Here is a 24,619-nt window from a genome sequence, read left to right on the forward strand (position 1 = left end):
ACTGTTTCTCTCCAAATCCCCAATCCACCCCTCACCCAGGCACCAAATGTTTATCTGGAAAATTAAAGATGGCTATAGCCTAATGAAGCTTAGGGTCATGTGTAGAATCACATTTGGTAAAAACTTCAGGTATTTACTTGACATATGGGCCTTGTTTCAAAAACTGCATCTGTTGTTCCATATTAATGGTATTGGTATAAGTAAGGTACAGTAGTACTAGAAATTAGATGATATAAGAGCATAGCTTCCATTAATTCTAACAATTAAAAGCCCTTCGTTGTCTCTTATTACCTCAGTAAATTACATTTTCTATGATATTGGAAATCTGCTTTTATTTATTCATTCATGTTTCATTTCATTACGGTTTAAGGCAATTTTGAAGTTTCCTGTAATGAAGCGCCAAGCCTATATAATTTTGCATCACATCTCATAAGACTGATGAACAGTAAATAAGCTAAAATCTCAACGAGATTATATATATACACATGTATATAGATCCTACAAGGCTTCAAATCATTAAACACATTATCTAATTGTCAGGGCATCCAGTAGACCCTTGAGATTTTGTTTTTGACTCTCCAAAATCATATTTGACTCTTGGGATTGAATTAAGGAACATGTCTATTTGACATTTGTTTCGACCCTTCAAATTTCTGAGAAATGAAGATTTGACTTAAGAAATTGCTAAAAATCAAGAGTCAACTGGATGCCATGGTTGTAGTGTTAGTGTAGTTGAAGTGTTAGTGATTCAGAACTCAGAAAGATCAGCTGTACCTTTATTTATCATCATTTAATGTCTTCCGGAGTTTTAGCCTACCAGGGCTTACTATAGGAAGAGCAAGGTATTTTAATACTTATGTTAACTTCCCGACTTCATGAAATTTGTAAACACAGAGGTGTCTGCTGTATCAACATGTATTTTTTTCCAACAGAAATTCGGGGGAACTCCATAACTCACTCCTTCACCCTGCAGACATCCAAACCCTTATCTATGAAATTAAAGATGGCTGACTCGTTGTGGATGGTGTCATGTGGCAACTCTGATAGCAACCTCTCCTGTATTATATTATATACACTGCCTGGTGGCATATACACAAAACGAATCAAGATAACATGTTACCTGTATAATATACCTTAACACTGCCTATGATGGAACAGCACCACTATTGCAGTCTATTTGAGAGTATTATAATAATATATGAATATACCTGGTAATTCATTATAATTAACAACATTTAGACATAATAGCATTCGACCAATTTCCCAACAAAGAAATTAAACGATGACAACTAGACCTTAGATAACTGATTTCAACTTCTGTTTACTAATCATAAGAATAATAACAGAAAATTTAGTTTTGCTTCCTATTTTTCATAATATGCATCGGTTTTTTTTTTCCATGTTTCAAAATGGCTTGTTACTAAAAGTATATAAGAGTTATTTTTCAGAGGTTGTGGTGATACCAAGGTTTAAGGAAATAAAACTAAATATCCAAGATTTATCATAAGTGGATGTGGAAGGTATATATATATCAAAAGATATGGGGAGATGGAATTCGAGATATCAGATCAGGCAGAAAATCTAATCATTTATAAAGATAATGAAAATATAGCTCGGTCTAAGGGCTGCTGAAACCGAAGTTGTAGGACTAAAACTTCATGAAGGTCACCACATGTGCTCTGGCAGTTAGTTATAAAAATTATATTGAATAACAAGAAATTTAAAGATGGCAGGTGAGACTCTGATTGGTCATGCAAGCAGCACACGGTACATGTAGGACAAAGCTAGGGTATAAATATGTATGATATATATAGATACAATGGATTTATAATCAGACCTAAGAATACATGGGAAGGATTTTAGAATACAGGTGAAAAGTATCTTAACTGGTCAAAGAGGATTGAATCAGGGTTCAGGGTCACATTTAAGGTTTAAAACCCAGTAGGTGGCCGGGCAGACCAAATACATTAAATGCGGTAACACATTACATTTCAAATTGTACAGATATTTGTGAAAAACAACCAGTAACTTTGCCCTATAAAATGTATTGACATTTCAAATATAAATCTTAAATATAATCTTGATATATGGACTACTTAACAATTTTATTGACAAATTTGACAATCGATATATCTTTGGATTAAATGTCAAGATTGATGGATGATATAAGTCCAAACAGTGTGTTGAAAGAATGGAAGACCGGTTTTCACAAAGTATGTCAGGTAGATTCTGACACTACAGCGCTTGGTTTTTAAATTTTGGTTTACAATTGCATTCACTCTGTTTGACAACCGGTAATTAGGAGGTTTAAAGTCACACTTTAACAAGTGAAATATTCCCACACCTCAGGGTTAACCAGTCCAAAAATAAAAATTCAATGGTATTATTGAAAAAAAGATGAAATTGATGGTATGGTAGCTGGCTGTTATCAATGTACATAAACAAAAACACTGATGTGTGTCTGGGGACATGTCCCCAAAACTGTCACATTGATTGATATGGAAGTTAAAGATCATTCAATTCAAGTAAATTGTAAAGTGGAATAGATTTGGTTACATTTCGTACTTTTCCCAATTCCAATAGTTGGAAAAAAATCCCTGAATGTAGTAGAAGCTAAAACATGTTGATTTCACCATCCTATGACAGAATCCCCTCTCATATTTCAGAAATCATTTTCATAATATCTTAAATTTCCTCAAATTTTAACTTATGTTCATCCATACACCCTCAGACTCGCCCAAGAAATGATTGGCCTCAATTATGATGAATGCACATTCAGCATTCAAGATATATTTTAACCAAATAATTTTACTGTACTTATATTATTTTACATGCAGAAACCAGTTCACCTTTGTTTCCACAACTGAACATAATTCTTGATAGCGTACACATAACGGACAATGTACAGTACACACTATAGCAATCTATCATTCAATGTCAAGAGTTCTTCACTACAAGGAATTTCTGGATTTTTAATGAGAAATTAACAGCATACTCCTATAGCCTTTCATTATCACTCAGATACCCTAGAACTTTAGCATGCAGTTTAGGATACCATTTCTGACATGATATCAGCTTAGAACTTACAAAATTATTTAGTAAATTAGACACAGGAAATCAGTTACCTATCTAGATGAGATTTTAACTAAACGTGTACATCTGTTTCATCTGTCGGTCCATTACTGCTGTATATATATATAAGACAGTGTATACATGTAGCTTAGCCTATACCTATACTAGTAGACTATGTACAGTAGCAATGGCACAGCTGTATCGAGACCTAAGGCTTCAACAATGTATTTCCATATGCTTTCTAAAATTCCCATCCTATTTAAATCTCCATCTGACCAGAGGAAAACATGATAACAATAGGTCTCTGATTTGACCGATTTCTTTATTTATGCTAACACTCATGGCTGAAAAAAAATTAAAGTCATACCATTTGTGTTTAAAAAAAATAATGCATATTTATTATTGTTTAAAACTCACTTTTTAAATGACCTAATTTAATCTTACATAGAATGGGGTTTGAAACAAAATGTAAACAACCATTTCCCATTTAGGCATATAACCTTGTGTATTGTAGCTGTGTATTAGAAAAGTCTACTTTCAAATTCGCTACGTTTAAAATAAGAGGTACGGCATCTCTGTACAACAAAATTGTGTCAAATATAAACCACGACAAGAAGACACTACACAAACACTTTTTGGCATTCCTGAATTCAGACGACATCGCGATCCCACACACACAACAGGGCTAACATCTCACCACGCTTGCTAATGCAGCGATCGATAGCAAATCGCAGTGCGAACTTGTCACCTATCTCTTGGGTTCAACACGAACCACTAAAAATACATCTCTGACCTCATTTTAACTGCATTTCTTTACATGTATCAATAGAAATATATAAATACTTACATGTTTGAGTCTTTTTTGTTTGAGATTCACTCAAAAGAAGCGTAAATATCCATAAGAAACACCAAGACTGAGAGACCCAGTCCGGGCCATGCGCCATGTTGAGTTACCACTAACACAAAATCACTTCCGGACGAGAGCGCCATCTGTAAACAAAAGAACGTGCAAGGCAGGTGCGAGATGTCACTTCAGGGGCCCAATATGGGGTAACTTATGATTTTATATATTCATTATAAATATGAATTTTGTTTATTTTCTTCATGCTATATCAATATAAATAAACATCAATTACAATATGTTAGCAATATCTGATATACTTTGTTTCAATACTTATTTAAATGTGCATCATTTTTATCAAATTTGTGCTGACATGTATCTAATGATATAGATGTTATAACATCCCCGATAACCTAACATTATCTAAATGTGAAAGGAAAAGTTTCAATCGATATATAGCTACTTGACCAAGCCATGCTTCCTCGTTACACATGCATGCAGAGTCTGGTGTTGGAAAGGCCGGCACGTGCACACTGTCCAAAAATACCAAAAACATACATGTATATTTTTTTTCTGGCACACGCGTACATTTTAAATAACCGTAAGCAGACAGAAACGATTAAGACTCCCTACATTCATTCAAATTTATGTACAATTACTCTTCATGGTTCGATTAAGATGAAATGATCCAGTAATATTACACCATGACACACATATATTTATTTCTTAAGCAATTGGCTTTTGTTTTGTTTTTTTTCTTAGGTTTTTTTTTCGGGTGGCACAATGGTAAGATATTTGCCTTTCACCTAGCCGGGGTTCGATTCCCCGATCGGACGTGATTTAAGGTATGGGGTCAGCGGCCCGACTAAATCGGTTTTCACTGGGTTCTCCGGTTTCCTCCCACAGCAAGACCCTTCGCGTACGTTAAAAAAAACTTTTCAACTCACAGTTCAACTTTTAAAATGAACACTTGGTTTATTTAGGTCATGCCTTTTCATATGATTTTTGTTTCAATCATTTGATTTTGATCGATAATGTTACTAATTCTAGGTGTACAATTTCTTCCTTAAAATGTCCATGTTTCAACAATTCATTGCCAACCTACAGTTCATGGAATGTAGTGCTCGGACTCTACACTTTGATCCCGTCAAAACTCTACATACGGGTCCACGTTAGTTGATGTTATCTAATCGTATGACATATTTGATAAAACCATGACCCGTGAAATACCAAAAATTCTACAGTTATCTACATTGACGACATGGATCTCTATTTGATATCGCTGTAATCTTATATATAGTATAGTTTATCATCGACACCTAGGTGGTAAAATCACGTACTACTAAAAGAAACTGAGGAATATAAGGACTAACTGATCATTTTTAATTTTTTTTTCTGTTTCCCGACCAACCGAAAACGCAAACGTGAGTAACTAAAAATTGCACGGCGTATGGGACATAACTCGTGCTCGCAATCGTGTCTCGGTCTTCATTTGTACGTATTACCAGATACTTATATAGATCTCTGGTATTACAGCGCAAACTATTTAAAGCATTGAACTGTTTTTGTATGGTATTTATGATCTATTTGAATGCCAGAGCTTTGCAAGCAAACAAAACAGTTCAACGCTTATATTTACATTCCTTTTACTGTTTTTATTTTTTAAATGCTATAATTCATATTTAAAATTCATAATTCCCGCCTTACCGACAGTCAGCAGATTTTTTGTCAGTCGTTTGAACAGCCGGAACATGGTCGCGTGCTTTTTGGCAAACAAAATAGTATATAGAAAATTAAAAAAAAAACCTCAATTTTGTTAATCATTTTATTATCAACTTAATGCGCAAATGGCATATTTTTTATAACAAATAATGTAGACAAATTAATTAGTCGTTAAACTTAATTATCATGGATATTGTAGTTCCGGTTTGTGTTGTATGGATGGCATTTAAACGTACATCTAGGGAGATGACTTACATAAGCTTTTAAGCTTACTGTCAAATCCCTATTCATTTGGAATTATATGTATATGTTTATTGATGTTTCCACTGAATAAAATATTGTTTAAACTAAACGTACATCAATGCCAGAGCTCTCAAACAGACTATATAGCGACAATGCCAGACAAATGTAAATATAAGCAGATGACTACGCTATATTTCAAACAAATTGATACCTTATTAATGCTGGAACAACCGTTGTTTTATCAAATATTTCAACCAATTTTTGTTCGCTAATGACGGACTGGAGTATTGTACGAATGGGTTTTATATATATATATATGTAATGAGTATTTTCATTAGCCTACCTCCTTTTAAAATTTCACCGTAATATTCAGGCTGATGAAAATTCCAATGAATTCGACTCATAACAAAAAGTCAAGTCAATTAATGATTTATAAATTCAAAAGAGCTTGTACCATTGGATTAAGCGCAGGGGTCCATGAAATCAACGAAAATATAATCTCGAGAAATATAATTATGTTCCAGTATATATTCTGCAGAAAATGCCACTTTTGAGTAACAATATAATGTGTTATAATCGAATTATTCTCCATCAAAACGCAATGTTCTCATACCAATTGGAGTGCATTCATTATCCTATACTAGGTAAAGCATACGGATATCAAGTTGCCCAATCTAATTAAAATCTAGATGGTCATTCTCACTACGTTACTTGAACATCTAACAACATCACATAAGGGGTCACGTCGGAGTGACCTTTTGTATTAACCAATCAAATGACTACTTCCAGAATTTTGGAAGTGAATTTTATATGTGCGAATAAGCATGACTAGATTGCACTGCTTGCATAATCTGTCAATTTGTTTCAAGTCATTTCGCCCACAAAGCATATAACTATATACATGCTGTGCCAAATGGTTTGCTTCGACGACATCGACAAATTGACAATTCGCCCTGAAAGTGAAATACACACATCTCAAAGGTCATCAGAACGTGACCCCTTATGTGATGTTGTTATATGTTCATGTAACGGAGTGAGAATGGCCATCTAGATTTTAATTAGATTGCAGGTTGCCACCAGTAAAACAAGAGGTCCGTGGGCAATTATGATCCCGTGGGCAATTATGATCATCTGAACTTAACTTTACATTTTCAGGTGGCAGTGAGAACGATTGTGTAATATTGGATGTTATCTCGAAAAAATAATTCATCTATATCCAAAGGAAGCTTAAGATAAAGGTTCTTTATTAAAACATTATTGAGTTATCGTGTTACAAAAATAGCCAATGTAGCAGCCATGTTGGACCGAGGACTGGTGGAAATGACAGCTATCGTGGATTTAAGGAGTGAAAAAAAAAAGCAAAAAAAAAAAAAAAAAAATACATACTTGGTCGTCGGGTCATTCCAAGCAAGTTTCACATCAATTGTGAACCTGGAGAAGTCTCGAGTTTTAGGACATCTGCTCTGGACCAGGATTCCTATTGCCATCGTATGTCGTGTGTGGAAAACTTTTCAGTTTAAACTTCTCAAGTATCAGGATTAACGTCATGGCCTCCATCTTGAAAAGGACATTTTAAACTTAATCTCCGGTTCGTTTGTGTTCCCATTGATCTGAAAGTTCTCTTACACTGCATTAATAGCTCTCTGTTAAAAATGACATTTTCTGCTGATTTACAACTGTAGACCAACGAACTCCTGCTTTGAGAATCTGTTTTTTCAACCTAGATCGTGTGTTTGTTTCAAGTCCACGAATTCACAGTGTCCCCAGACACAGGGACCTGCAATTTTGTCAGTCTTTGTGTAATAAGACCTATCGTAGTATGTATAATATATTTTTGACGTTTTGGGGGTTGTATTGTTATCAACATTCGGTAACTATAAGGAAAATTGTGGTGTCATTTTTATACAGATTTTGATAGAAAACAGACCCATAACCAATCTAAAATACCCACTGAAATAGTCTGCATTTACTCAGGAAGTGCCGAGGCCAGCTCGTTTGAGGTGCATTTCTCATACCGGATGAATTTATGAAGCTTGGTTTTACAAGTGTTGTCAGAAGACAACATAGTTCGCGGAATTTTTAAATATAGGTCAAAGGTCACGGTCAACGTCAGCAAATATAGTACAAATGGAAAGGCCTCGTCAGAGGGAACACACGTCAAGTGTAAACGGCCTATCACATAACATACTATATATATGACCGATGTAGGTCAAAGGTCACAGTCAAGGTCAGCAGGTACACAAATGTGTCAGAAGGAACACACTTGTCACTTATCAAATACATAAGTTGTGTTCTCATTTGTATTGACACAACACTGTTTAAAAACAACCTTCCATTTGCTATCTACGGCCGAGGCCAAGGGTATAAATAGCTCCCGTCCCGACGAGCGAAAGTTACGGTGTCCTGTGGCTGACCTTGGTACCCCGAAACATGAACTTATTCGAGGCAATCTCTGACTTGACCGTTAGATTATGTATATGCATGGACAGTTTTGATCTAAATACGTCTAAATAAGTGGATAGCGCCCTGATATTTTTCTAGAATTAGTAAGTGACCTTTACTTGACCTTGCTACCTTAAACAACTCTATGCCAGAATTTTGATGGGTGTTTTCACCTGGCAATTAATTTCTTGTTTCAATTTTAACCATACTTAAAAAATATCTTTACCAAAAAAAATCTTCATTTTTGTTATAATTACTACCTCATTTTGCAAGCGTATCCAGACAGACATAGGTTTTTATTCTTTACCGCCATTAAGGGCATTTACAGTTCTGTAAGCTGAAAATGTTCTTCTCGTCCATCTTAATTTCAGAAATACCAAGACTGTATAATATTTTTTATCTAAACCAGTTTTGTTTTATCCGAAAACACCAACTTGGAATGAGATGCAAGTCCACAAGGAAATCGATGCCTAGTATTTACTTCATCGCGATGTTATTTGTCCATTTAATTTGCGTTTTTCCTGAACGTATCCCTCTGACCCGAGATAGTTTTAGACTACCATCTAGAATCTAGAAATCTAGAAAGTATTTTGAGAGTTCCTGTAAACAAAAGAAAGTAAACAACAAACAAGAAAAAAGAATATCATTTTTTAATTGAAAAATAGATTTTTAAAGCCTGCTGTTTGACAGCACAACGATGAAAACATTAAATTAAGTCAACATTGTAACTAATTTATTGATACATTTGGTATCAAATCTTCTCATATCACATACTCACACAAACAAAAACAATACTACCTAAGCATTGTTATGATATAGAACCATAGTCAGCTAGTCTATAGCTTTGAAAACCAATTATACCGTCCTTAAAATACTGTACCGGGGGGAAAAAAAGATAAAGATATATTTCATATTACTAATTTTTCTCTATTGACTTTCGCTTTTAGAATGTTCCATAAACAAATATTGTTCTTTACAATCAGTAATCATGCATTTCTGAGGTTAAGATCTCAAGATCAGTGACTTTTAAAGTTTCAATGTAAATATATAATGCGAGGATTCTCATACTTGTAAGTGATAGACACTACTTAAATTCATGTTCATCATTTCGTGATAGACAATACGTAAATTCATGTTCATTATTTCGGCGCGGAAAAGTCAGTTGTATGTACATGTGTATAGCGACATCACACCGTATGTATTTTAATTACTAAAAAATAAAACAAATTCTATTCGGTCAAGATCAGCCACATCAACTACAGTGTTAAGAGGAAAGTGCCATCAAAATTGTGATATTGAAATCCAAAGTAGAATTTACTGCATAATAAGAGTTGTGACAAGCAATTATATTCGGCCTTATGAACATTGTGTTAAGTTTTCCTCTAATGGCTTTTACCCTAATTTGAATGATAACACAATTAAACTAGCCGACATTTTGGCTTTATATCATAACGTAATGATAAATGGTAGCATTGATTTTTGTTTTATATACACAAATACATTTACAGAACATCAATCAATACGCATTTTTTTTAATTCACTGCAAAATATCTATCACTCACTTACTCTCACCATTGTTGTGAAAATCAAATGCTAATTCATCATTGACAAATCTAAAACAGATGTAGTTTGACTTGAAGTCACGTAAAAAATGTATAAAACACTGACACATTCCCAGTCAGACGTTGGTTTGTCATCTGTGACGATTTTTCAATAATCACAATCATGAGTGACGATTATCTCCCTTTAACTGTTTTTTAACACTATCTACACTATCACACCGATAACAGTAATATACTATACTTGTCAAATTACTAATTAATTTTCAAAATATTAATGCGGTTCACATTATCATTGCATTAATGCTATGAATCACAGGGACTTGGTACATTATCCAAAGTTATACATACATACTGTATTAGATGATATACGTGCAGTTAATTAACATTTTCTTCCAAGTCCCTGTGCAATGCATCCTTTTGTATGAAGTGGCAATGTGTGGCTTTGACTAGAGAAAACACAATTACTTGTTTGCTTATTTATTTGTTTGAGCTTAAACGTCCTCGCAAAAGCCAGGACCAAAATGAGGATTGTTATCACAAAAAAGTTCAGTAATGCCATACTGCGCAGGAGATACGATAAATAGTTAATTATAAAAACTACACATATGTACACGTAATTATATATCTAATACACACATGGAGATGAGATCTGTTGCTTGTAATCAAATTTACTCACATTTATTTTAAACACGTTTAAATTGAAAATTATAATGATAAAAATACATAAATCACAGGGAATCCTTATTATGTCAAATTCAGAACTTAAAACATAAAAGTGAAGTTTACTATTATCCAAAAACATCATTCGCCAGTTGATTGTACATGCATGGACAGATCTTGAACAATTGTGAACTGTCCTATAATGCTATGAATGGTGCTAATTTGATCCAACTTGTATACAGTTGTATAACAATACAATGACATTTTACGGGAAATTGCCGCTAAAAAGATGCCTTGTCATCGATAGGGAAAACAATCAATTACTCTGAAAGCCGTACAGTAAAATGAATAATTAACTGTTGTATAATGGAGGTTGTGCCATTTGCGATGAAACCGGTAGTTAGGTATAAATATTTGAACATGGCATACAGGTACAATAGAAAAATTGGACAGTTTTCATAAAAATATCCATGAGCTCAAGGTTAGGTTCCATAGGTAAACGCTCAATCATTTAATTTGATTCCAGCGCAATTATTTTGACACATACAGGGTAACCATGTAAAATTTACATACTTAACCATACATGTATAACCATGTATGTGTAACCATGTATGTGTAACATGTATGTGTAACCATGTACATGTATGTGTAACCATGTAAAATTTACATACTTAACCATATATATATAACCATGTATGTATAACCATGTATGTGTAACCATGTACATGTATAACCATGTATGTGTAACCATGTATGTGTAACCATGTATGTGTAACATGTATGTGTAACATGTATGTGTAACCATGTATGTGTAACAATGTATATATAACCATGTATATATAACCATGTATGTGTAACCATGTATGTATAACCATGTATGTGTCCCCATGTATGTATAACCATGTATGTATAACCATGTATGTGTAACCATGTATGTGTAACCATGTATGTGTAACCATGTATGTGTAACCATGTATGTATAACCATGTATATATAACCATGTATATATAACCATGTATGTGTAACCATGTATGTGTCCCCATGTATATATAACCATATATGTATAACCATGTATATATAACCATGTATGTATAACCATGTATGTATAACCATGTATGTGTCCCCATGTATGTATAACCATGTATGTATAACCATGTATGTATAACCATGTATGTATAACCATGTATGTGTAACCATGTATGTGTAACCATGTATGTATAACCATGTATGTATAACCATGTATGTGTAACCATGTATGTGTCCCCATGTATGTATAACCATGTATGTATAACCATGTATGTGTAACCATGTATGTATAACCATGTATGTGTAACCATGTATGTATAACCATGTATGTATAACCATGTACATGTATGTATAACCATGTATGTGTAACCACGTATGTGTACCACGTATGTATAACCATGTATATATAACCATATATGTATAACCATGTATATATAACCATGTATGTATAACCATGTATGTATAACCATGTATGTGTCCCCATGTATGTATAACCATGTATGTATAACCATGTATGTATAACCATGTATGTATAACCATGTATGTGTAACCATGTATGTATAACCATGTATGTGTAACCATGTATGTGTCCCCATGTATGTATAACCATGTATGTATAACCATGTATGTGTAACCATGTATGTATAACCATGTATGTGTAACCATGTATGTATAACCATGTATGTATAACCATGTACATGTATGTATAACCATGTATGTGTAACCACGTATGTGTACCACGTATGTATAACCATGTATATATAACCATATATGTATAACCATGTATATATAACCATGTATGTATAACCATGTATGTGTAACCATGTATGTGTAACCATGTATGTATAACCATGTATGTGTAACCATGTATGCGTAACCATGTATGTATAACCATATATGTGTAACCATGTATGTATAACCATGTATATATAACCATGTATGTATAACCATGTATGTGTAACCATGTATGTGTAACCATGTATATATAACCATGTTTGTGTAACCATGTATGTATAACCATGTATATATAACCGTGTATGTTTAACCATGTATGTATAACCATGTTTGTGTAACCATGTATGTGTAACCATGTATTATAACCATGTATTATAACCATGTATGTATAACCATGTATGTATAACCATGTATATATAACCATGTATGTATAACCATATATGTATAACCATGTATGTATAACCATGTATGTGTAACCATGTATTATAACCATGTATTATAACCATGTATGTATAACCATGTATGTATAACCATGTATATATAACCATGTATGTGTAACCATATATGTATAACCATGTATGTATAACCATGTATGTATAACCATGTATGTATAACCATGTATGTATAACCATATATGTATAACCATATATGTATAACCATGTATGTATAACCATGTATATATAACCATGTATGTATAACCATATATGTATAACCATGTATGTATAACCATGTATGTGTAACCATGTATTATAACCATGTATTATGTATAACCATGTATGTATAACCATGTATATATAACCATGTATGTATAACCATATATGTATAACCATGTATGTATAACCATGTATGTGTAACCATGTATTATAACCATGTATTATAACCATGTATGTATAACCATGTATATATAACCATGTATATATAACCATGTATGTATAACCATATATGTATAACCATGTATGTATAACCATGTATGTGTAACCATGTATTATAACCATGTATTATAACCATGTATGTATAACCATGTATGTATAACCATGTATGTATAACCATGTATGTGTAACCATGTATTATAACCATGTATTATAACCATGTATGTATAACCATGCTTGTATAACCATGTATGTGTAACCATGTATGTATAACCATGTATGTGTAACCATGTATGTATAACCATGTATGTATAACCATGTATGTGTCCCCATGTATTTATAACCATGTATTATAACCATGTATGTATAACCATGTAGTATGTGTAACCATGTATGTATAACCATGTATGTATAACCATGTATGTGTAACCATGTATGTATAACCATGTATGTATAACCATGTATGTGTAACCATGTATGTATAACCATGTATGTATAACCATGTATGTATAAACATGTATGTATAACCATGTATGTATAACCATGTATATATAACCATGTATGTGTAACCATGTATGTATAACCATGTATATATAACCGTGTATGTGTAACCATGTATGTATAACCATTTAGTATGTATAACCATGTATGTGTAACCATGTATGTATAACCATGTATGTATAAACATGTATGTATAACCATGTATGTATAACCATGTATGTGTAACCATGTATGTGTAACCATGTATGTATAACCATATATGTATAACCATGTATGTGTAACCATGTATGTGTAACCATGTATGTATAACCATTTAGTATGTGTAACCATGTATGTGTAACCATGTATATATAACCATGTATATATAACCATGTATGTGTAACCATGTATGTATAACCATGTATGTATAACCATTTAGTATGTATAACCATGTATATATAACCATATATGTATAACTATGTATGTGTAACCATGTATATATAATCATGTATATATAACCATGTATCTGTAACCATATATGTATAACCATGTATGTATAACCATGTATTATAACCATGTAGTATGTATAACCATTTAGTATGTGTAACCATGTATGTATAATCATGTATGTGTAACCATGTATGTATAACCATGTATATATAACCATGTATGTATAACCATGTATGTGTAACCATGTATGTATAACCATGTATGTATAACCATGTATATATAACCATGTATGTGTAACCATATATATGTAACCATGTATGTGTAACCATGTATATATAACCATGTATGTATAACCATGTATATATAACCATGTATGTGTAACCATATATATGTAATCATGTATGTGTAACCATGTATGTATAATTAGCACGGGAGTGCCGAGTTTAGTACCATTTAAATCATGTAGCGTACGACCAGGCAACGACATAACATTATAAATTGGTTGTATGAATCCATACGTTTGTAGATTAAACATTCCTACAAGACCTTTTCTTCTTAGATTGGATGATAACTCATTGTCCCCAGCTAACACTAAAATTTTCACCTCCACGACTGTCGTATTCCTTTATAAACAAGAGCTATTTCGTAATTCGCTCATCTTAATAATAAGTGTTTGAATACGAATACAATCATTGTACTATCAACAAATTTAGAAAAGGTTACACGAAAATACCAATTGAAAGTTGTAGATGGTATAATATGCCACTTGCAAACAGAATATGCACTTGATGTAATTTAACAGAAATAGGCGACCAATTTCATTATATATATGTAACTGTGATCAGCAACTTATACTCAATAGCAGACGGAAACATATGTCTAGATATTATTATGATACACCAAATAATTTTTATCATGCATTATTCAATTACGTAACTAAAAATGAACTTAATTCATTGACTAAATTGATCATTGATATAAATGAGATAATTAATTCACAATACTAATGTCCATCCTGTTTTACCATGTATCATTGTTATCAATTTGTTATTGTTCATATTCTCTGCACTGTACAGTTTATGATAATAAACAATTGTCATTGTCATTGCAAAAAACAAGGCTTGAAACTAAGTCTGAAAATCTTAAAAATATCATCTTGATATATGGTCTAGTATTAAAGCTGTATTTAAACTATAAATAAAGTGGTTGAAAGCATTACACAAGATACTTATCGAAATACTCCAATGACATATTGTATCAATTGTATCTTATTAACCTTTAATTAAAACAGATGTTTTGTGGGAAAGTGATTGTGAAAACAAACACTTAACATTAATTACAATATCTATATTACAGGAAATATTTTCTCGAGAAATTGGACAACGAATCAATATTAAGAAATATCTTTATCAAAATAAAACATCAACGTGTCATAACATAATTAATTTCCAAACGTAACTTCAATATATATAGCAGTCCGAGTTTCCTCTGACCCTGCCACCAGACTTGGACATTCTGACAGATAGATATCTAACATTCTAGTCACTGTCTGGTGACAAGGCCAGAGGAAACTCGGGCTATCTATATAGCCAATACGCAAAACTAATAATGCTTCTGGCAGAATTACATTGATACTTAGAGGCCGATATCGATTCGGAATACTATGTCGGTCACGAAAATATCCAGAAAACTCTTGTAACTGGACTAAATGTGTCAGAATTGACGAGAGGTTTGAAACTATATTGATTTAACACATTTACAAATCTACCTCGAACACATAGTTTCAGTAAAATCCATCATCAATTTCATTGAAGAAAAAAACAATTCAACAATGTAACCCGTCATATCATTAAATATAATTAATTACTTTCATTATTCAAATATAATCCGATTCAGGATGGTTTCATTCCGTAGTTACGGGTACTTTTTACGCAAGAACATCTAGGCCAATTCCGCCAAAGCTCGGAATCAAATCGAGGCTTGACGAACTTGACAGAAATGTTGCGATAGAAAACGTGAACACAGTTTGAATATTTTGAAGGAGTTTCCGCCAATGTTCAAAATGCACCATAATTTTACGTTTTCCAAATGTCTTACGTATTTCTTATCTGACCCATCGATCTTCATAGCTATCTTTGCACCAAATTTGACTGCCATAGTAAATATAAGAGATACTGAGAAAATGCAAAAACGATAAAAATGATAGTCCCAAACAAAAAACTCCCCAAAAATTGTATGTGGTTTTCTGAGAGAAACAAAACCTGTGATTTATATCAAAGATATGAATTCAAAAATTCCCTTCATTGTTTTGTTTTCGCGGTCATATTGGTAAGGAAATATTGTCAATTGTCTTCCGTAATACATTGTTATCGTAACAATGACTACCTACCGATTTTCAACATACAAAACTCGCATTTCCTGCGTAAAATTAAAGGTAAAAGAAAATTTCATACGGTTTTTTTTTTTATTAAAACATATGCAGTTTTATGGGGGGGGGGGGGGGGGGGGGGGGGGGGGGGGGGGGATGTTGTAGATCTTTCATATTTAAATTTTCTCTGGTTCAGTCTATCACATCGAATCCGAAATGATGTTGAAATTGCCGAAAAATTAAGGATTACCTTGAATTTAGTTTTATGTTATGGATAAAAAAAAAAAAAGAAGAAAAAAATGCACTTTAATTAAAGTTTAGGATGAGAGAACACTTCGGATTTTTTTTTTTTGTTATTTATCTATTTATTCATTTTTTTGTGTATGTTATAGCTCCATAACATGAAAATATATTCCAGTTAATCCTTCTAATTTACTTCGCCATCAATAACCCCTGTGAAATCCCACTTTATTGGTTCACTCTTTTCTATCAGACATTATAACGCCCCTTATCAGCCAATCAAAAGCGACGCTACAAATGCCTTTTTTTACGTTATGAGTTGATAACATAAATTTTAAGCCAATGAAAATGCTTGTTAAAAGCAAGATTAAATTACTTAACGTTATGGGGGAATATGTTGATTTTATTTCAAGCTTTCATCACAAATGAGAATGAAAAGTTGTACAAATTTCAGAAAAAATGGGAAAATGTTTCTTGAGAAAATGTGATTGGGCTGAAGTCGACGCATATATGTATATGAAAATATCTCTCATACCCAAATCACTACAAATCACTTCCGATTGAGGAATTGGTCAACACAAATCGTTATGTACGATAAAAACAATGTAACCATGTAACAAAGTATGCAAAAATAGACTCAAACATTCTTTAACAACAATAAATACATGTACGTTAATTACTATCGCCCCTATATTTTCAAACACATTTCCTGATTCACAGTCGGTGCACAGGGGCATGTCTAGTCTTATATAGAAAAATGGCCAGAAATACCTATTTATAAAGATAAAGGTATTTCTGGCTATTTTTATTATAACTAGACATGCCCCTGTGGTTGGCGTATAATGCACAAGCAACAAAGTTCTGTTTGGACGAGACTTACACAGGGGCGATAACTCTATCTAGGAGAATATATCTAGTATCCCAATGGCCCTAACTCCACGTCCTTCAGGGTTGTCCAGACTTTCTTTAATCTCCCCAGTAACTCATCCTTGTATTGAAGTGCTATTAAACCATCCTCGCGCTTCATCTTATCATGCGGATTTTCCCAGTTTCTGTAATGATGCATTAAGGCGACATCTGGTGGCACATTCAGTAAACTACTCCCTGATCGTTCTTTCCACACATTATGAATTCCAACAGTATCTACTTTTCTAGGGTTGATGATGTATTTAGATCGTTGTCTTAGACCAAATATCTTTGCCTCTCTCATTGTTTTTAAAAGTATCGTAGATTTATACTTCACAGCTAGATCTTTTCCGTCAAAAAATTCATCGGTATCGTTCCAGTCTTTACGAAAGAATGTATTCCTAAACATATACACACTGCGTTGAGCTAAAGAACCTATCATTTCGCTCCAATTTTTATGCTTATACGGGAAAATAAATTCGTCTAGATCTTGGTAAACTAAATACTGACTTTTGTATCTGTTTCTATAAAGGCAGTCATTTAAAGCACCGAGTTGACCAAAATAATGAATTTCGGTCGTGTGACCTTTAACCTTTGGCCACACATCGACCCTCATCGGGAGGTGCCACTGTACGACCTCGACAAGTCCCATTTTAATGTAATACTGCAAAACCTTGTCTACGTTTACATGCGTACTGTAATTGTAAAACACAAAATGGTCGGCTCCTAAAATCCGGTTCATTTCAATCATCTCCACCAATTCGTACGCCTTGCTGTATCGGAAGTTGAGTGGGGTGACGCACACGGTAAATTGCCATTTTTGTTTCTCGGGGTATTGAATTGGCAAAAAGTTGGACGGGTTTTCGCATCGTTGAGTTGTCAAGGATACTCCTGCTGGTTTTATATTGTAAGGCACATTGCACGTGAAATAGGCAGCAGCATATCTGGAAAACACAAAAATGAGGATTTAAAAAAAATCAACATTCTTCACATCTTTTAATAACTTGCTTTTCTTCATAATATTTCCAACACCACTGAGCAGCCTTTTTGTAAGCATTTACAGTATTTCGAAATAAAATATATAAATTCACCCCATTATGTTCGCACATATTTTCCATGAAAGGCCTGCCAGTGGTATCCAACAAGGAAATAATGACGTCATAATAATGATGACAAGGACAACAATTTGACAATGGCATTCATAGCGGTACATATTTGTCACGTGAATAGCTAGGATTATATGGTACATGTAGAAATGTTATTCTGTTTTCTATTTCTAATTTCGGTGAAACCTCACTTTGAAGAAACTTTCAGGCGACTACATGTATATCTGTAAAATTCATACTCATTAAGTCACTGATTTTTTCTTATAAATAGAGAAATGTGACTTGGAAAAAACGATACCCGTGCCTATACCGTAGAAAATGTTTTATAAATCTATGTTTACGAGTGATGTTCCTAAATAATTCTGCACGGACAAAGTAGAATGATGTCACGTGGGAGCGAATGACGAGTCCGTGTATAGCGTTGTGTTTTACCTAGCGACTTGTAATCTTATTGTAATGTTATTGTTTCGGACCGATTTAGATATTTACAAACCAAGATGGCGGACACTTTTAGTTTAAACAATATCTATTCATTAATCATAATAGTCAATACATATACAAATATTAAATTTTCAATTTTCGTAATTAAGGGGAAATCTTAGTTATCAGATTTTTTAATAAAACAAAATTCTTCAGATTCCAACAGTGATTTTTACAGTTATAGTCGCTTTAAGTCAGACATATTTAAGTAGGTCAATATATGTACCGTCCTTAAATGACCTTATTGTATTGAAAGGTCGCTATATACTTAACCAAATCAATCCTTTTCAGACTAGGTTTTATATATGTTACACAATATAATACACTTGTTTACCAGGCGATTAATTTATTCATTTATTCTAACACTCTCTCAGTATTGTGTGTATGCATATCTTTCATATACTGCAATTTGAGGGGGGGGGGGGGGGGGGGGGACAAAAACAAACAAAAAACAAAATATAAAAACAAAAAAGACAAAAAACAAAAGAGAACAAAACAATAGGATAAACAGGAAAGTTAAGTTGAAACGAAAACAATTGATAAGGGTCATCATGGGCAGCATCCCTGACTTAAACAATACACTCCTTGAGATACACAACACATGCCGGCCGTGAACAGGAAACAAGCATTATATTTTTTGGCCTAAAATCACTATGGTATTCTGATGATCCCATGATTTCATAACGACTTTTAATCTAATTCAATCTTCGATGTAACGACTTTTAATAATCCATTGTATTTTCTGTGAAATAAGACACAAAATGGCAGGATATGTTTCATTGTTTGTTTCTTAATAACTTGGCAGACGTAGTACAGACATTAAAGGGAGATAACCACGTGGATTTAATACTTTGCAGAGGAATTTTATTACTGCATCATGTTTACCTTAACATTTAACGAGGAAACATGTCACCGTATATTACGTATACAACAAACAGATTACGATTACGCGAATAAAATACGATTATATTTCTAAATGCAAAGTACAGTACGGCGATTACACGTCCATACAAAACCGATAGTAATATATATCAATGACGTCATCCAACCCTACCTAGAGCGTTTATGAGATTTGTTATTTGAGACAGAAGACATTCACATCTCGTATCAGCAAAAATAGACACATATATCTAGAGATTTTACTTTACTAAACTCATTAAAATTCATTAAAACGTCAGTGCCGATACATCAATGACGTCATAATTGCTATCTTGACGCTCACCGGAAATTACTCTAAAGCTTTCATTATCGAATCAATGACACAACAAATTAGAGCCAACCCCCCAATAACAATTTGTTTGAACCGTTACCAGACTTTCGAAGTGCATGTTAAGTTTAAATGCGGCATTGTTAAGTTTTGTAGCACTTGTATTTAAATATTTAATGTGATTTTACACTGCTCAAATACACGTAAATAAAGAATGCTTTGAGTAAACAAATAAAGAATGCTTTTAGTAAACAAATAACAACAGTCTTGTAAAAAACAGTGGCTGTAATTGCAAACAATTGCTACCTAGATCTGTTTTTTACAATCTAAATATGGAATTGCTAATTTATCTAACTCAATTTATTTTCAAAATACATTTCTATTGAAAACTACACGCTACTTTGATACTTCGAACTATTTTAATAGTCACTATCCAGCGAGGTGATTTGTGTTGTAAATGTAAACTTTATTAATTTTAATACAACGGCGAAAAAAGTTATATATTGGTCCGGATGGAAGCGCGCGAGGGGTCTTACTCTGTGAGGAAACCAGAGGACCCACGTGGTCGAACAGTTAACCCCCATACCTTTTCACGTCCGATCGGGGAATCGAACCCCTTCCGCCTAGAGGTGAAAGGCAAGAGTGTTACCACTGTGTCACCCAACCATCCAGGCGGTTGTGTTATAATCCCAATTACTCTGAAAAGCATGTGACGTGTTCCCCGTTTGTTTTTCAGTGAGGTAGCCACCAGCTACTACAATTTTGTCCTGGCATGAAATTCTTTCCTTTCCCGAGACATGGTATCTAATATCGACATCGTAATGATGTGTTAAACCCGGAACATGTTACCGACTTTATATTCAGTTTCATAAACATACTATTCATCATCCCGTGACTAAAGTTGTGTCTTTATTATTGTAGTTGTTTGGCTATTTGTAAGCTAATTTTCTAGGAGGAAAAAGTCAATTAAATCATATCGCAATAATGAGTTGTATCCAATATCAAAGACTGATATTTATTACATTTTTATCAGTGAAATATCGAAAATTATTTATTCGATATAAGTGATATTTTTCACTAGTTTTTTTTTTCTGATTTGACCAATCAGAACACTGCTTACAAACGACAATGGGGCAAAATAATATTTGCATATAGTTCGTGAAAAATATCAAAATATTAGTCACACTCGAGAAATATATTTAGTATTACTGAAGACATTGTTAGAGGATATTACTGAAGACATTGTTTAGGGAGGGGGGCAGAACAAAACAAAATTATTTTACTTCATTAATGAATATAATAAACAGATATACCGCTATTGTTTGTCTTTGATGCATAACATAAACAAATAATTCATATTAACTCTCAATCAATAACATGTACAATGTATCACCAGCTGTTGTCAAATACATTTATATTAAATTGGTCCATAATTATCTAACGTGGGGATATATATCAATTTGACATGCGCACTTAAAACATGTACATAATTACACAACATTGCCAATATTGCTTTTGTCTGTTTAAATTGTCAACGCATCTGTTTCATACATGTATTTGTTTTGAACCCGATAGACATATGATTTACAATAATCATTAAAATGTCCCCCACAGGTACATCACATATGTGACAGAGTCAACGAATTTATTGTCAATATTGGAATGTCCACAGACTGGGGCATGCTCTAACATATCGTTTACTTGGGAATTAACAACATTGTATGTTATCGCGAACAGCATTACTCGCAGCGGTCATCTCTCGACTGTGCCGTTTGACTTCAGAAGCAGAACACATGGTGTCAGAAGTGGGATCATTAGGTTGCAAATTTAAACACACTGTTTCCTTCTTTCCAAGTGCGCTAAATCATTTTAAAGTATGATCACACAATGAAACACTCAACGTTCTATATAAGTATTCGACATTCCATAAAAATGTTTCCCTGTGTACTAAAGATGGTGTAGATAAATAAACCCCAGTTCAGACAGGGAAATAATTATTACGTGCAAACGGGAGGTTTTACAATCAACAGACTCCGTGTGTCAATTTTTTAAATGTATTTATGTAACACGATATTGTCAAATAAACTTAAACTTAATGAATCAACAGATTGTGTATTAGAATCTTAATTTCACAAAAGCCGATATGGGTATTGGGAGTATTTAACCACGAGACACCTTGGATCTTCACCTTCGGTTATAACTGTACGATACCGGTGCTCTTTTATTATGAATAGCAATTTTGGGGCAATAGAAATCTGCCGTATAATACATTGCAATGTCAATAAAAATTACAATGAAAATTGAATATAAAAGATGTCCTCCATTATTTTATTTCCCTGGTGTGACTAAAACATTTAAAGTGCTGGTAAATTTATAAACAAAACAAAACTCCAGAATAGATCTTCTTCCTCGTGAATGACGTCATACCCATAGTAAATGCTGTCGGAAAAGGCATCTCAAAGAGCGGAAAGGGACACTAAACTCCCTAAAACGACCTTCAGGCTTTATAAGGAAGAAGTTATTGTCAGCTAAAAAAGAGAAAATTTGTTCATAAATCCTGCCAAAAATTAATAATTCGTTTTAAAGGAGAGTGTAACGTTGGGCTAAGTTGTTCTCCCAACGAAAAAGAGTTCTATTGTTTGTAGTCAACGGTTTATTGCCTTCTCACAATAAACAATTAGGGAATTATTACTAAAAGAAGAAAATCTGCACGAATTCGATACGATATTTCTATTATAAAACATCTAAAATGTTTCAAATACAACGGTAAATATGTACTGTTATAGATATTTCACAGATAAATCCGTATTTAATTTCATATCTGGTAAGGTTATTTACACATATATACTGAACTCCGTCTTCATCTGAAATGCATATGATTTATAAACGCCCTTGAACGCCCCCGCCCTAAATCGTATTAAATATAGCAGTATTCATTAACCTCTGATTACAGGGAGAAGATCTGCATTCATCGGTGACAACCGGCCGGTAAGGCAGGTAAACAATCGATCACGTGGAATGCGTTGTTTGTCTAGCGCTGTTTCTATGGTTGTCAATGTCAGAGGATCACGTCCAATCGATCCACTTCTCCACACTAATGATCATCGCCAGTAATCAAAAGCTTGCTAATTGGTTGAATATCTCACATTACCAATAGTACAGACCCCAGATTCATCAACGATCCTTGGAAATTCCGTAACAACATTTTCCATACGGAAACATATACAACATTAAAGGAAAGTTTCATTCAGATTTTTTCCTTGGCTTTAATAATGCTTTCCTACAGGAAGGGATTTTCTTAATTTAAGGATGAAACTTGGACCAGGTATTCGTCTTGAGACCATCATTTGTATTTTTTGCATTTTGTACATTTCGAAAAGTAAAGCTGTCGATGCTCCACTGTCAACGTCACTAGCGACGCAGCCGTTAACGTATATACACAAAGTTTTGTTAGCTTCGTCAAATAAAAAGTAAAACAAAATATGAACGTTTTTATGAATACAATATATGAAAACAATGCAATTTCTTTGTTGATACGTACAATTATAAGACCGTTAATTTTATATCGGAGATCATCCGAATATTACAGGTTTTCTATTGCCGTGGAGATGTATTATCAGGTAAAAAATGGCCGATTTACAGTTTAAGGTGACACGGGCGTTAAACTACACTCTACATTTCGTAATATATGATCAATATGATATGAGAAGTGTATCTCGATAAAATGAAAATAGATCTGTCAGGAGAGGACAATCTTCTTTCCATTTTGTCAGCAAATAACTGAGATTATACGAAGAACTTGTCTATCTACAAAACAGTCATGGGAACTGAGGAGACTGGGCTTGCACCAGTATAATATACTACTCTACATGTTGAACCGTTATGTACTGTATGTGTGTACAGGTATTGCCATCAAATTTTAAACAAGTCGAATTGTGGAGAAAACATTTGAATTTAATTTATTGTAAATGGAGAGCCTAGTTCTCTATGTATATATACAGGTCGGTACATTTTATATGGAGGGTAATTGTTATTAGGCATTTAACAGGCCTTCTATTACAGGTATAGAGAAAACACTTACAGGATAGTAGACTGTATTGAAATAGTCTAAAGAATCACCAAAGGTTTTTAAATCTACTGAGAACCAGGATCGAATTTCCTTCAGTTGCCGTTTACATGCTATTGATATGTAATACTTTTTAAACAAAAT

At 33.3% G+C, this 24,619-nt stretch overlaps 2 protein-coding genes across 5 annotated transcripts in view; both read right to left on the reverse strand.

Annotated features, from left to right (window-relative positions):
• Window positions 1-4,016, reverse strand: part of LOC117337171 — a 109,628-nt gene extending 105,612 nt beyond the window's left edge. For both annotated transcript variants that reach the window (XM_033898018.1, XM_033898017.1), the window contains exon 1: window positions 3,920-4,016. In XM_033898018.1, coding sequence (XP_033753909.1) covers window positions 3,920-4,016 — 97 coding nt within the window. The remainder of the gene's footprint in view (window positions 1-3,919) is intronic.
• Window positions 4,017-16,627: 12,611 nt separating this feature from the next.
• Window positions 16,628-24,619, reverse strand: part of LOC117338126 (beta-1,4-galactosyltransferase galt-1-like) — a 39,647-nt gene continuing 31,655 nt past the window's right edge. For all 3 annotated transcript variants that reach the window (XM_033899336.1, XM_033899337.1, XM_033899338.1), the window contains exon 2: window positions 16,628-18,560. In XM_033899336.1, coding sequence (XP_033755227.1) covers window positions 17,624-18,560 — 937 coding nt within the window. In that variant the 3' untranslated portion in view covers window positions 16,628-17,623. The remainder of the gene's footprint in view (window positions 18,561-24,619) is intronic.

The sequence above is a fragment of the Pecten maximus genome, chromosome 11 (genome assembly GCF_902652985.1).
Source record: "Pecten maximus chromosome 11, xPecMax1.1, whole genome shotgun sequence".
Taxonomy (NCBI): domain Eukaryota; kingdom Metazoa; phylum Mollusca; class Bivalvia; order Pectinida; family Pectinidae; genus Pecten; species Pecten maximus.